At 38.4% G+C, this 15,847-nt stretch overlaps 1 protein-coding gene across 2 annotated transcripts in view; it reads left to right on the top strand.

Moving 5' to 3' along the window:
* Nucleotides 1-10,059, top strand: part of YIPF6 (Yip1 domain family member 6) — a 30,851-nt gene extending 20,792 nt beyond the window's left edge. Inside the window, exons 5-7 of one of the 2 annotated variants that reach the window (XM_081125994.1) lie at nucleotides 2,164-2,289; nucleotides 2,882-3,039; nucleotides 5,179-10,059. In XM_081125994.1, coding sequence (XP_080982120.1) covers nucleotides 2,164-2,289; nucleotides 2,882-3,039; nucleotides 5,179-5,294 — 400 coding nt within the window. In that variant the 3' untranslated portion in view covers nucleotides 5,295-10,059. Of the gene's footprint in view, nucleotides 1-2,163; nucleotides 2,290-2,881; nucleotides 3,135-5,178 lie in introns of both variants that reach the window. The other variant, XM_081125993.1, reaches the window with a different exon arrangement.
* Nucleotides 10,060-15,847: the final 5,788 nt, after the last annotated feature.

Genomic DNA, 15,847 nt, shown 5'->3' with positions numbered 1-15,847 from the left:
TGGGGAGGGGCGGGGCCAAAGGTGTGAGTCAGGTGCTGGAGATTCAAATATGGCGCCTGCCTGCCGGCTATGTGTGGGGAAGACTTGCCACATGAGCAATGGCCTCTTCCTCCTTTTTTGCCTGGGAGAAAGCCACCCCTCCACCTCTCGCCCCAATTTCAGGCAGGTTAGTTCCTCCCCAAATGTCCCAGGTTCTTTTCAAGTTGCCCCCCGGTGCTGGGGCTCAGAGGAAGCGTGTCTAAGTGAGTCCGTGCGCGGGCCCTTTAAGAGGAAAGCCTGGGACTCCCACAGCCTCCTCGACCCTCAGCCACATTCCCCGCTGGTTTCACAGCCAGGAGTTGTGGCAACATCTCTTCCCAGCCCTGGATCCCTGGGCTTGGGGCCTGATGTGGGGCTGGGACCCCTCGCTCCTCCGGGAAACCTCCACCGCCCAGATGTCCCTCCGGGGTTTCAACCGCAGCACCGGGTGTGGCCCCCGGGCCCAGTCTCCGAGATTCAGCCCCAATCCACCCACGTCTCCACCCCTCCTACCGATCTCAATGCTTGTTCAGTTCTCTGGTTGTAGGGCTTCTGTTCAGCTAGATTTCAGGAGGTTCTGAGTGACAGTGTTTTGTATTTTAGTTGTAATTTTGATGTGGTTGTGGGAAGGGGCGGGTGCAGCTGTTAACCTACGCGGCCATCTTGTTTCTCCTATTTTTTATGCCTTTAATAACCACAACAAGGAAATAATTCATTGCCTTGGTGGGAGGGCTTATATTAGAAGCTCTGAGCGTATACTTTTTTTAGTTTTCAAAGATTAACCTTAGAGATTATGTCATTTAACCCCACTATTTTCAGAGAAGCATACTGGAGCCCCAAGACATCAAGTGATATTCTCCATTTTACATATCTAGTGACAGAACTGGAATCAGTATCTGACTTTTCTGTCTTCCAGGCCAGTTCATTTTTTTTTTTTTTTCATTATGCCATGCTGAAGCAGTAGGGATTCCAGACAACACATGATCATGAGTGCTGGCATTCTTTGCATCAGATTGTCAGGACTCAGGACAGAGTATGTACAACCATAGAATACAAAAGCCTGTATTGGCAAACAGCGTAGCAGGGCAAGATTTACTGTGTGACTTCTCTATACTATGTAATAAGAAGACATTGTGAACTTGATGTTACATGTTGTTTTTCTGAAAAAATAACACCAAGTCCAAGTGTCCTAAGTTCAAAATTCAAGATAGTTTACATGTGTAAAATTCTTAGACAAAGAAAGGATATTTAAGTGACTGTTTGACTACTCAGTGTGAAAGCAAAGTCTTTTAGTAATAATCTGTATAATTTGATTTAAAAAAATCAACAACTAAATAGGTTTATAGACTGTTTCCATTTTAAATGTCAGAACTAAAACCTTAACCCAGGGATTACAAATTCACATGTATCTGAGGACTAGAGGAGTAAGTTGAATGCATGCATTGTGAATTGGTAACTGGAAGCCCTTTGTGAAGGAACCTGCTGCCATGTCAACTGCACCTGATTGTTGTCATGTAGGAATGCCAGCTCAGTGTTAGAAACTCTTCTGATTTTTCAAGAAAATCAGAAATAGGCCCTGGCTAGGTAGCTCACTTGGTTAGAGCGTCATCCAGATAAGCCAAGGTTGCAGGTTCCATCCCTGGTCAGGGCACATACAAGAATCAACCAATGAATGCATAAATAAGTGGAACAACAGCTCATTATTTCTCTCACTCTCAAATCAATAAATAAAAGAAAATGTAGAAATACGTTATTTTTATGTGAAACCTCTCAATTTTAAAATAATGTCAACTTGAATTTAAAAGCATTTCAAGTATAGTATGGACCAACAACCTTACGTCTGTGAGCCACATTTGACCTTTCAGTTTATAACCTCTGCTTAACCAAAAAAAGATCTTCAGTAACACATTTAAACATTCCAACAAAGCCAAATGGAGCACCTCTTGTACTCCTGAGACCTTTGGAATTCAAAAGAAGGGGGCCTTGACAAATCCTTCTGGAATTTTCTTTTCGCACAGCCTACTATTACAGATCTTCGGGTGAGGTGTAGGGCAGCTCCCTGATTCAAACTTTGAGAACCCAAGCCTTAACTTTATTGCCCTAAGTAAAAGTTTAGACAATTCTCATTCCATTTCCTTGTCACAGAATGCTTCAGAGAGGCTCTGCAGATAGCGAAAATGATGGAGGGCCCCAGTTTGCAGAAGTGTTTGTCATTATCTGGTTTGGTGCAGTTACCATCACCCTCAACTCAAAACTTCTTGGAGGAAACATGTGAGTATTATTAAAATTCATCCTTTTTCATTTGCTAGGTAGCATATCTTAGATTTTTTATGGAGCCTGGCTAGTTAGGTAATTTTTGAAAAGAAAAATCAAAATAAATGAAGGACAAAGATAATGTTCTCTTAAAACCACTCAACCTGGTTGAGTTAAATTATCTTAAAATTTCCAGAGTCCTTTGATAAGCTTCAGATGTTCTCTCCAGCCCTAAAATCATAGGCAGAATTTTTTTGTTAGAGGATTATGTTCATTTTGGGGAACAGATGGTCCATAGCTTTCAACAAATTCTCAAATAGGTCTATAAACTGGAAAAGATTAAGAAGTACTCTCTTAGAGGTTCAGTGGGAGAAAGAGATCTTTAGGAATTAGAGTAGATCATTTGATATCCTAGATAGCTGACTCTTAAGGAGTTTAAAAGGAGAGAAGGAAGAGTATGGAGAGAAAAGTTAAAGCATATGCTAATATAGAGGCCTAGCCTCATAAAATCAATGTTAGGGTATAGGTATTATGTAGAAATCTGTGTAATAACTATCATGATACAAGTCAGCTATATTTGTGATTTTTATGGATGTATGTTGTTTTTTAGATCTTTTTTTCAGAGCCTCTGTGTGCTGGGTTACTGTATACTTCCCTTGACAGTGGCATTGCTGGTTTGCCGGCTAGTACTTTTGGCCAAGCTAGGACCAATAAACTTCATAGTCCGGCTTTTTGTGGTGATCGTGATGTTTGCCTGGTCTATGCTAGGTAAGAATGTACTTAACTTTACAATAGCAAAGCAGACAAAAGCATGCATTAGAGATGAAGACCAGATGAGAAGCAGTGTAACTCCTAACTCACATGTGAGTAATATGATTCTTGCCTATATTGTCCATAGAACCCTCTGTTCTTTTTTTTTTTTTTTTAATATATCTTTATTGATTTCAGAGACAGGAAACGAGAGGGAGAGAGAGATAGAAACATCAATGATGAGAGAGTCATTGATCGGCTGCCTCCTGCATGCCTCCAACTGGGGATCAAGCCTGCAACCTGGGCATGTGCCCTGACCGGGAATCGAACCCCGATCGCCTGCATTCTAGGTCGACGCTCAACCGCTGAGCCATGCCCGGCAGGGCAGAACCCTCTGTTCTTAATGGGCATTGATAGATATGGTGTCCATCTTATCGGAGTTGGATACCTGGACTTCTAAGATGTGGGGAGTCCTACCTTTTTTTAAAAATCCTTAAATATTGCACTGGGTTAGAAAAGGAGATTACACCAGACCTAGCTCAGTCCTGGCATATATAGGATGCATAGGTGACTTGAGAAATGATGGGCCTTTCCCTGACAATCATAATAAAAACAATAGCTAGCATTTATAGATTGCTAATCATAGGTCAAGCACTATTGTAAGTGCTTATGTGTATTATCTCATTTACCCCTCACAATGACCCTGATAAATAAAAACTATTATTACTAGTTCCATTTTTAAAAATACATCTTTATTGATTTCAGAGAGAGCAAGGGAGAGGGAGAGAGAGATAGAAACATCAATGATGAGAGAGTCACTGATTGGCTACCTCCTGCACACCCCCCCCCCCCACTGGGGATTGAGCCCGCAACCTGGGCATGTGCTCTGACGGGGAATCGAACTGCGATCTCCTGGATCATAGGTCGATGCTGAACTGCTGAGCCACGCTGGCCGGGCAGTAGTCCTATTTTTATAAATGAGGAACAGACAGAGAGGTGAAGCAACTTACCTTAGGACATATAACTATTGAATAGGGGAATCAAGTTTCAATCCCAAGCAGATCACATACCCATTTTAGAACTTTACTATACTACCTCCCAGTATAGGTTGTTAAGTATCATTACATAGAACTTTCCTGCTTCATTACAAAAGTCTGCTAAACATTAGGAAGAGCCTATAGCAGTGGTATTGAATGCTATGTGCTCATTGTTTTCACATTGCTAAAATTCTCTTAAAATTCTACCTTACACTAGAAGTTCTCACTAGCATCGTATTAAATGAGATAAACAGATTGCCTAATATTTTAAGTGAAGTTACATCTCTTTGCTTGGAACATGGTTAAAAGCCAAAAAGTAATAAATAAATAAAAGTCTGAGAGTGCCAGAATTGATATTACAAAGATTGTATATTAAGCTTGGGTGTTTTACCTATATCCTCACTTAGAGCCTGATAATTTATCATACACATAGTTCTGAATAGCTGAAATGTCTATGAAGCACAAACTATGTGTCAGGTACTATGCTAGGCACAGTCTCTATCTTCAGAGTTCACAATCCAGTGGATCAGCTAGACATGTAAATACTTAAAGGCAATAAAGTGTTCCAGGTAGGAAATGGAAGTCTGTGTAGGGCACAGGGACACAGAGGAGGGAAGTGGGCAGTTCTACCTGAGCTGGCAGGATGCCAGCTCTTTGTTCAGGAAAGATTTCTTTGCAGGGTGATAATTGATAATTAGGTGTTTCCTGGGCAGATAAGAGGGACAGTATGTAAAAGAGCTGATAATAGAAAGAACAATTACTCAAAAGACCCAGTAGTATAAGGCCATTTGCCATAGTAGCAAAAAACCTTGCACATTTTTGTAAGCCTATATAGCACAGTTCGATGATTTCTCAGAAAACAGTAAGAAAACCCTTTTAGAAGGGTTTCCATCTGAAATGCTGAAAATTTCAAAGCTTGAGTGTTGAAACAAGCAGCCCTCAGCTGTCTGGAAAACTGTGCTGCAGAATGCCTTTTTCTCTGAGGGTTACAAATATAAATGAACTTTTAGTATAATTCTGTTCCAGACTATGCCAAGCACATTAAAGTTAGTAAATGTTAGCAGTTATGATAATCTCATTGTATTCAATACTCTTTTTTGTTTTGTTTTATTTTCTTCAGCCTCTACAGCTTTTCTTGCTGACAGCCAGCCTCCAAACCGCAAAGCTCTTGCTGTTTATCCTGTTTTCTTATTCTATTTTGTCATCAGTTGGATGATTCTCACCTTCACTCCTTAGAAAATCAGAAAATGGAAATTAAAACCAGTGAATTAAAAGCTCATCTGAACAATGCAGTTCACTGTGAAGCTTTCCCTCTGGCCCTGTTTTGTCTAATTTTGGAGGTATTTTGTAACTGGCTATATATGTGAGGAGATTTCAAGGGAGCCATAAAGCACTGTCACCACTTATGTATGGAACTGATGTTTGAAAGGCTGTTCTTTTTCTCTTAATTCTGTTTCTTTAAAATACATGTGCAGCCCAGCCGGGAGTGGCTCAGTGGTTGAGTGTCGACCTAGGATCCAGGAGATCACGGCTTGATTCCTGGTCGGGGCACATGCCTGGGTTGCTGGCTCAATCCCCAGTGTGGGGCGTGCAGGAAGCAGCCGATCAATGACTCTCTCATCATTGATGTTTCCATCTCTCTCTCCCCCTCTCCCTTCCTCTCTGAAATCAATAAAAATATATTTATTAAAAAAACCACACAAAAACATGTGCATAGTATAGACAGTATAATAATGCCTTCTTAAGGCATGATAGGGGTCACTGTGGTCCACTTGGGTGACTGCCAATGACTTGGAAAATACATGGATACATCCTGCAAGTTGAATAGATTTGGTAACTGTATTTTCAATTTTGAGAAAACCAGTTTCGGTATAGCTCTTAAACACATTGTCTTATAACTATTAGAATATTCCTCTCTTAATAGAATAAATAAGTCTGTATCCATTTTATTTCTCAAGTTTAAAAAGGCAATGACAGATGGGGTTCATAGATGTGCAAGGAGAAAACATGCATTAATCAGTATTTAGATTTTGATCATAGTAAATTCTGCACTTGTTGCTTAAAAAACAAAACAAAAGACATTTAAAGAATCAGCTTTTTTCAATATTTCTGTATCATCACCTATTGCCATGCTTAACAGCACCTCAATGACACTCTAGTTTTAATCTTACACCCTAGCTCTGAATACATAAGCTAAGATGTTAACAGCAACATGTAGTTTTCTTTGACTGAAGCTCTCAGTGGTCCAATGCTTGAACTTATCCAAGTAGAACACCTCCAAAATATAGATTGGTGGGTCCCTAAGGCATATTATCATGTGGGTACCCTCTCCTAAAGGTAGAATGAGGCAGTTCAAATATAGCATAGCTATAAGGAATTCTTCATTATTCTGTGTATTATAGCCTGTAACTAGAAAGTAAAGCTAAATAAGAATCCTGCATTTAACCATGTGAACAGGGAGGGATTTAATGTTCTGATGGCTGATTCACAGAACAGCTAGATGCTTAAAGCATGAAGTAGGATGAGTTGGCTTTACAGCTGCTGCCTTTTCACAGTGGGCACAGCAGGTTTTTCATTAGATGTGGTTTTGGGGTTGGAGAATAGCAATTTATTTTCTTGGTTCTGGACTTTATTTGTAAAGCTAATTAGCTCTCCTTTACACAAGTACATTTTTGCACATGTGCACCTACTTGTATTCTAAGTATTCTCAACTATTTATGCACACAAATGTGAAGGCTTTTCAGGAAGCAGAGTGTCTGGGGCAGGCTGATTCTGAGCTAAACAGGGCTCCTCTAGTGTAATATGAGCTTCTGCCTTCTATAAATTGCACACTGAAGAACTCTTAATAGACAAAGACTAGGAGTCAGCAAAAAACATTTATTGTAAATATACAATTACTTAGAAAGATAGGAATTTCTTATTCCACATTTTTTCTTTATTGTAGAATTTAAATATTCATTTTGTATTTTAAATACACATATATCTATGTGTAGATATATGATTTTAAAAACAATTTTCTTCATCTCCAGATTAACCAAGTGAACAATACTTTGACAGTTGGGTTCTTGAAATGATATTCAGCTACAAAAGCATTACAAAGTTGCCCCCTCTGTCCCAGCCTTGGCCAAAGTTTTCGGTTATATATTTGTATTTATTTCAAATTCCCTTTTAAATTTTAAAATAAGCCTGTGCTAGGAGTAAGCCAATGCTTTAGTTAGGTAAAGAAAATACTTTGAAACTGATCCTAATTTTGAAATTAGTCTTAAATTATCATCCATATCCATTGTTGGAAATTTTCTAACTGCCACTAAAAATATCTCCTCCAAAGTTGTTATAATCTGTCAAAGTGATTATAATGTAAAATGAAGGAAATAACTATGCTCCTCAAAAGGAAATTAAGTAGTTACCAAATTTTAATCAGGCTAAATATTTGGTGAGAAATTTAAAAAAAAAAAGAAAAGTTTTTATTGGTTTCAGAGAGAGGAAGGGAGCAGGGGAGAAAGAGAGAGAAACATCAATGATGAGAGAGAAGTATCCATTAACTGCCTCCTGCACTCCCCCTCCAGGCCTTGTGCCCTGACTAGGAATCGAACCGTGACCTGGTTCATGGGTTGACAACCACTGAGCCATACCGTCCGGGCTGGTGAGAAATTCTTAAGACCACAACTCTGCAGGGAGTTTGTGTATGTATGGGAGGGGGTCATACATAGTAGGTGTGAAGGCAGTTTGTTCTTTGTATTAATCTGTTTCTCTTGGGTGACTTAGCAAATGGTTTTACTTGATTTAAATGATGGTGGGTAAAATGGAAATATAATTATCTTTCTGAAGAAAACGAGTGGTCAGTTTGAGGGTATAAATATTTTCTTATCTGTAAAAAGTGCAATGCTTTCTGTAACAGAAAACCTGAGTATCTAGAAGTTGTAACATCTTCCTCTGATTTGCTGCAAAGGCACATGGCTAATTATAGAAAGGAGGACTAGAAGGGAAGGGGACTCCAGCAAAGGCAACCCTGTTCCAGGAATTGGGAAGTTTCGTACTTCAGATGAAATTCCACCATGTAAGCATCATTGCTGAATGTGGTGCATCACTGCCATTGTGGCTTATCACTTTCTCCTACTTCCGAGATTGAGACTCCATTGTTATATTCTGTATTTAATCGCTGTCCAGATTATAAAAACTCAAATGATGGGAACATATTTGAGTATGCAGTGTAGTTTTAAAAGTGTCAGTCATTAATTGTCAGGTCTTTTACCTCTTAAGAGGCTTATTACTTGGGTTGAATTGTGTCTTTTCATTGTGGTGGGGGTTTTCTGTTGTTCGACAGGGTGGGGTCACAGGGCATGGCACTGGAAGCATTTTGCTGTTGACTGCAATTGTCTTTTTATAAAATGCCCCCTAAAATGTGATTAGAAGGCTAGCAAGCCTGTATACGAAGACTTAATTATTTGCCTTATATATTCTACTTACTGGAATTCCTGTTTATTCCTGGGGATGAATGAAAAATCTCCTGTCATTTCAAAATTTTGGGTAACATCAAGTCATTGGAATTTATCTAAAGCCTATCATGATATGATCAGATGTCCATTGCATGCAGCTGATTTATTCCAGAGTAAAATAGTGAAATTGTGATTCTCACACTGTTAATTTCTGAGGCAGTTTAGATGGAAATAAATGTGTAAATGTTAATCCATGTATGTAAATTAGAAACACTTTTTTAGATTCTGTGGGCTTTTATTAAAAATAAAAAATTTTTAGGGATTTACTTACACCATAAGATAGCTGAATAATAATGACAATAATATTACTGCTAATAATAGCTAACATTTACTGGGCACTTACTCTGTGCCAGGCACTATTCTATTTTTTTAAGAATTTTTTATAGCTTTATTGAGATACCTTAACCATAAAATTCACCCTTTTAAAGTGATTTTTTTTCAGTATATTCACATAATTGTGCAACTATTACCACTCTCATTTTAGAACATTTTCATCACTCCACAAAGAAAACCCATATCCATTAGCAGTCACTCCCCATTCCCCTTCTCCCAAGTCCCTGACAACCACCAGTCTGCTTTTTGTCTCTCTTGATTTGGCCCGACACTATTCTTAAGTGCTTTTCATGCATCTTTAATCCTCAGCATAAAGTGCTACAATTCTTTTGTAAGCAGAAAATTGAGGCACAGAAACGTTAAGTAAATTGATTTAAAATAGGAAAAACATGTTAGATGAGATCATAGTAGGGCCACAATTTTGAATTGCATTGTTATGTACATGATTAATATGCCCCTTCCCCAGGGTTAGTTCCCTGTTATTAGCCATTATACCCTACAAGTGACTGAAGGTAGACAACTCGCTATCTTTTTTTCCTGAATATGATAGAACACTATATTAGCAGCATCTGAGAAAAACACAAGAAAAGTTATACATTGGGAAGTGTTAGGTTTGCTCCCTGTTTCCCTCCTTGAACCCCTTTTATCTCTCCTCCACTTCCACCATGACCACACACATACATCCCGCCCCCTTTTCTTTTAAAGTCTTAAGGGTAAAACTACTCCTGCCTCTTTTTAATTCTCCCAGAAGGATGGTAATGCATCAAAATTTCACTTGTCTGTTCAGGAATTCATAGTCAAGGGATGTATCTGGTTGCTTATAATACCAGTTATATTCCTAAGACCTCAGAGAGCAGTAGTGTGAAAACAGAATGCCTTTTTTATTTGGGTTAAACTAGGAGGGAGGAAGAAATAACAGAGTAAAAGTTTTGTCTTAATGAAGTCAGTGCTTCTGCCTGACAGGAAGTAGCCACACACACACTGGTCTTGTTCATTCTGTTCTCTTTCTTTTTGAGCCTTTGTACTCTGTGCCATCCCTGCTGGTAATTTTTTGGAACCCTTCAATGCTCCATTTTAATCCTGATCTTTCCCATAATGAATCTGTGAAAAGAATAAATCTGTAAAATTATTTGTGAATGTTAAATGCACAAATAAAAAACACTGGAAAAGGAGACTGTGTGTTTCCCTCTTCTTATGCTGAAAGTATGAAGATATTTGCAGCATACAGTAAAACCTAGATATAACAGACTAATTTGGGCAAGGGGGTGTCCATTAAAGCTGAAAGTCCATTATATCATAAAGGTTTTCTGAATGCATATATTAAAAAATTGACGGTTTACCTGATTTTACCTACTTAGACACATTTGTGTAATTAAAATTAAGTATGTGTGAAAAGTTTAATTTGACAGAAAAGTTTTCTATATGTATTACTGTAATTTTAAATTTATATTGAATAGGTCTAGTAAATGTTTGTATTCACCAGCCACCGTGAGGAAACAAATGCACACGACTCGGGCACAGCTTAGCACATGTGGAATCATGGGCTGGCATGTGTTAAAACTGCTACAGACAGTTACTCCACGTGACGACAGACCCAATTACGATGCACAATGCAGTGTGATCACATACTAATCGTTCCCTGAACATTCTTTACAAGTGGTGATACTTGGATATAAATATGTGGACTATATTTGTAGATATGTAATATACCCTTGGCCTCTCCCTCTGAAATTTCAACAAGTTAGCCTACTATAATTGAACAAAGAGTTCCCTACTCAATACAGAGGCACGCCTGAGAGACCCCGATATTGAAACATCTAAAGCTGGGCAACTGGGAATAAGCAGGGAGATGAGAAGGGAGGAAAGTTGGTACAGCCCTCAGATGCAGCCCTGCTGCCAGGAGCTTGTGATGTGGCCAGGAGAGGGGAGGAAGCCAGTGGCAGCAGGCGCTTCCTTTGGCTAGGAGGAACAGAACTGGGGGGGGGGGCAGTCCAGCAGGGCCAGCGAAGCTAATAGTGACAGCGTGGCTGTCCACTGTCAGGTGGGGGTATTTTGACAAAGAAGCAGAAACACAGAGCCCTGCTGCCCCTTTGACTCCCCAAACTCACCTCCTGTTACCCTCGGTGATGGGTGGAGGAAAATTTTATCTGTAAGCCAAGAGCTATTGTAGTAGAACCACTGTTTCCCTCTGTGACTGAGTGTGGGTTTTGGTGCTTGAGGCTGGACCCCACAGAGGTTGCCATTATGGTGAGGGCAAAACAAACCCCACTCCCAGGCAGCATGGCTGTACTGCCTTACGGAGACAGGGTGGTTAAGTCTGGGAGGTCACAGAGGTAAAAAAATCTTGCAATTCAGTGCCATCAACTGGAAAATAGTAGAAAGGCCTCTTCAGAGAATGCTGCAATAGAAGGGATATTTATGCCTAGATAGGAGAGTGCAAATACCATGAATAACCGTGGTAACAAAAAAGATCAGAAAGAAAATGAAAAATCCTGAGACAGCAAGCTGGAACATAGAAATATGTGATATAAATGACATTTCAAGATTGCAGTTCTGAAAATACTCAACGAGATGCGAGAAAATACAGACAGGCAATTTAGTGCACTCAGAAAACAGATCAATCAACAAAAGGAGTACCGGAGAAACTGAAATTTTAAAAAAGAACTAATCAGAAATCCTGTAAATGCATGCAATTAAGGAGATTAGGAGTGACTTACTGAGCATAAAAAACAGAGCCAACCAGATAGATGAAAGAATTAGTGATATTGAAGATAAGAATCTAGAAATGATTCACAGGGAAGAAGGGAGAGACCTGAGCATAAAGAAAAATGAAAGAGCTCTACAAGAACTGACTCCATCAGAAAAAGCAATATTAGAATAATAGGTGTTCTGGAAGAAGAAGAGAGGGAGAAGGGAATGGAGAGTATTCAAACAAATAGTGGATGAGACCTTTCCAAACCTATGGAAAGAACTAGATCCTCCAATCCAAGAAGCAAACAGAACACCTAGTTATCTCAATCCAAAGAGGCCTCTCCCAAGGCACATTGTATTAAAACTGTCAAAAATTAATGACAAAAAATTCTCAAAGCAGCCAGGGAAAAGAAAGAAGTGACTTACAAAGGAAAATCTATCAGAATTTCATCCAACTTGTTAGCACAAACTACAAGCCAGAAGAAAGTGGAACCAAATATTCATACATCTCAGAGAAATTACCAGCCACAAATAATATGTGCAGCAAAATTACCCTTTAAATATGAAGGAGAAATAAAGACTTTCCCAGACATACAGAAGCTGAGAGATTTTTACCAACAGAAAACCTCCACTGCAGGAAATACTCAAGGAAGTTATTCTATCTGACACAAAGAACATAAGGTCACAACACTACAAGTAGGATCACCAAAAATCTTACAGCATAAACAGGGATAATTTGTGACAACAAAACCATAAAGGGGGAGGGGGTAAAGGTCTGAACTGGCAGAGGGGGATGAACATCAGATTCACTCAAAAGAAAAGAAAAAACCTGTTGTATATACGCAGCTTTATTTTCTATAAACCTAATGGTAACCCCACACAAAAATTCCCAAACTAGGACACATAGCTTGTAAAATGAGGACACATCCCGGCCAGGTGTGGCTCAGCGGTTGAGCGTCGACCTAGGATCCAGGCGATCGGGGTTTGATTCCTGGTCAGGGCACATGCCCCGGTTGTGGGCTCGATCAATGACTCTCTCATCATTGATGTTTCTATCCCTCTCTCCCCCCCTTCCTTTCCTCTCTCTGAAATCAATAAAGATATATATATATAAATTTAAAAAAATTATTTAAAAAAAAAAAAAGAGGAAGGAAGGCTGAAAAAATAAGATAACTATTAAAAACAAACAAACAAACAGAAAACAAACAAAAAACAACAACAAATGAGAACACAGAGGAAAGAAGTATGAAACACCACCAGGCAAAAAACAGACAGAACTACAAAGGGAAAGGACCAATGGAAGCACAGAGCTACCAGAAAACAAAAGATAAAATGGCTATAGGAAATCCTCATACATCAATAATTACCCTAAATGTAAATGGTATGAATTTACCAACAAAGAGGCACAGAATAGCAGAATGGGCCAAAAAACAAAACCCAACCATATGCTGCCTACAAGAGACATGTCTAAGCTGCAAAGACAAAGGTAGATTTAAAGTAAAAGGCTGGAAGATAATTCTCCAAATAAATAGCATCCACAGAAAACAGGTATACCCATAGAAATGGATAAGTTCCTAGAAATATATAACCTTCCTAGATTAAATCATGAAGAATTGGAAAATCTAAATAGACCAATCAGCAGCCAGGAAATTGAAACAACCATCAAACACCTCCCAAAAAATAAAAGTCCTGGACCAGATGGTTTTACCAATGAGTTTTAGCAAACATTCAAAGAAGATTTAAAACCTATCCTCAAACTCTTCCAAAAAATTAAAGAAGGAGCAATACTTCCTAACACATTTTATGAGGCCAATATAACCCCAACTCCAAAACTTGGCAAGGATAACGTACACAAAAGAAAACTACAGACCAATATCTCTGATGTATTCAGATGCAAAAATCCTAAACGAAATGCTAGGAAATGGAATACAGCAGTACATAAAAAAAAATAATATATCATGATCAAGTGGAGTTCATTCTAGGGGCACAAGGATGGAGCAACACATGTAAATCAATCAATGTAATACACCACATTAACAAAAGAAAGGATAAAAACCATATGATCTTATCAATAGATGCAGAAAAAGCATTTGATAAGATACAACATCCATTTATGATTAAAACACTCAATAAAGGAGGAATAGAAGGAAAGTAACTAAATGTAATAAAGGCCATTTATGATAATGCCTCAGCTAATATCATACTCAATAGTGAAAAACTGAAAGCTTTCCCTCTAAGATCAGGAACAAGACAAGGACGTCCACTCTCACCACTCTTATTCAGCATAGTTCTGGAAGTACTAGCCGGAGCAATAAGTCAAGAGAAAGAAACAAAAGACATCCAAATAGGGGAGAAAGAAGTAAAACTGTCACTTTTTTTGTGGATGACATGATTCTGTATATAGAAAACCCTAAAGACTCCACCAAAAAATTATTAGAAACAAATACAGTACAGTTGCAGGATACAATATCAATGTACAAAATTCCATTGCCTTCCTGTATACTAAAAACAAAACTTCAGAAATAGAAATGAAAAACAAACAAACCAATTTCTTTTGCAATTGCAACCAAAAGAATAAAATGCCTAGAAATAAACAACACAGAACGTGGAAGACCTACATACTGAAAATTACAAAGCATTATTAAAAAGGATTGAAAAAGACACAACAAAATGGAAAAATATCCCGTGTTCATGGATTGGAAGAATAAATATTGTTAAAACAGCAATATTACCCAAAGCAATATACAGATTTAATGCAATCCCCATCAAAATGTCAATGTAATTTTTTAAAGAAATAGAATGAGAGGTCATCCGATTTGTATGGAACCACAAAAGACCCCAAACAGCCAAAGCAATCCTGAGAAAAAAGAATGAAGCTAGAGATATTCTGCTACCTAACTTCAAATTATACTACAGAGCTACAATAATCAAAACAGCATGGTATTGGCACAGAAACAGACACACAGATCAGTGGAACAGAATAGAAAGCCCAGATATAAAACAACATGTATATGGGCAGATAACTTTTAATAAAGGAGCCAGAAACACACAATGGAGTAAAGATAGTCTTTTCAATAAATGGTAATGGGAAAACTGGAAAACCACATGCAAAAGAATGAAACTGGATTACAGTTTGTCCTCATGTACAAAAATTAACTCAAAGTGGATCAAAGACCTAAATATGATACCTGAAACAATAAGTTACATAGAAGAAAACATAGGCACCAAATTTATGGACCTTGGTCGTAGAGAACATTTTATGAACTTGACCCCAAAGGCAGGGCAAGTAAGGCAAAAATAAATGAATGGGATTATATCAAACTAAAAACTTCTGCACAGCAAAAGAAACTGACAACAAAACAAAGAGGCAGCAGACGAGATGGGAGATGATATTTGCAAACAGTGGCTCTGACAGAGGTTTAATTTCCAAAATATATACAGAGCTCATAAAACTCAACACCAAACAAACAACATAATCAAAAAGTGGCCAGAGGACCTGAACAGACACCTCTCCCAAGAAGACATACAAACAGGCAATAGATATATGATAAAAATATATGTTCAGCCTCACTAGCAATCAGGGAAATACAAATCAAAACTACAATAAGATCCCACTTCACACCTGTTAGAGTGGCTATTATCAACAAGACAAGCAATCAACAAGACAAGTGTTGGAGAGGTTGTAGAGAAAAGGGAACCCTCATTCACTGCTGGTGGGAATGTAAACTAGTACAACCGCTATGGAAAGCAGTCTGGCAATTTCTAAAAACAGTAAGAATAGAGCTACCATATGACCCAGCAATTCCTCTCCTGGGTACATACCCGAAAATCTCGAAAATATGTATTTGAAAAGATATATGCACCCCTATGTTCATTGCAGCATTATTCACAGTGGCCAAGACATGAAAACAACCAAAGTGTCCTTCGATAGAGGACTGGGTAAAGAAGATGTGGTACATGTACACAATGGAATACTACTCAGCGATAAAAAATGATGAAATACTGCCATTTGTAACAACATGGATGGACCTTGAAAATATTATGCTAAGTGAAATAAATCAGTCAGAAAAAGTAAGAACCATATGATTTCACTCATATGTGGGATATAAAACTAAAACTTATGACACAAACAACAGTGTGGTGGTTGCCAGAGGAAAGGCGGTGGGGGATGAAAAGGGTCTGATATATGGTGACAGGAAAAGATATGACTTTGGGTTGTGGGCACACAGAGCAATATACAGATCTTATAACAGATCTTAGAAACCCCCA

This window comes from Miniopterus schreibersii, assembly GCF_964146895.1.
Source record: "Miniopterus schreibersii genome assembly, chromosome: X".
In the NCBI taxonomy this organism is placed as follows: Eukaryota; Metazoa; Chordata; class Mammalia; order Chiroptera; family Miniopteridae; genus Miniopterus; species Miniopterus schreibersii.
The sequence above is the reverse complement of the archived record's forward strand: the minus strand, read 5'-3'. Positions and strand labels throughout refer to the sequence as shown.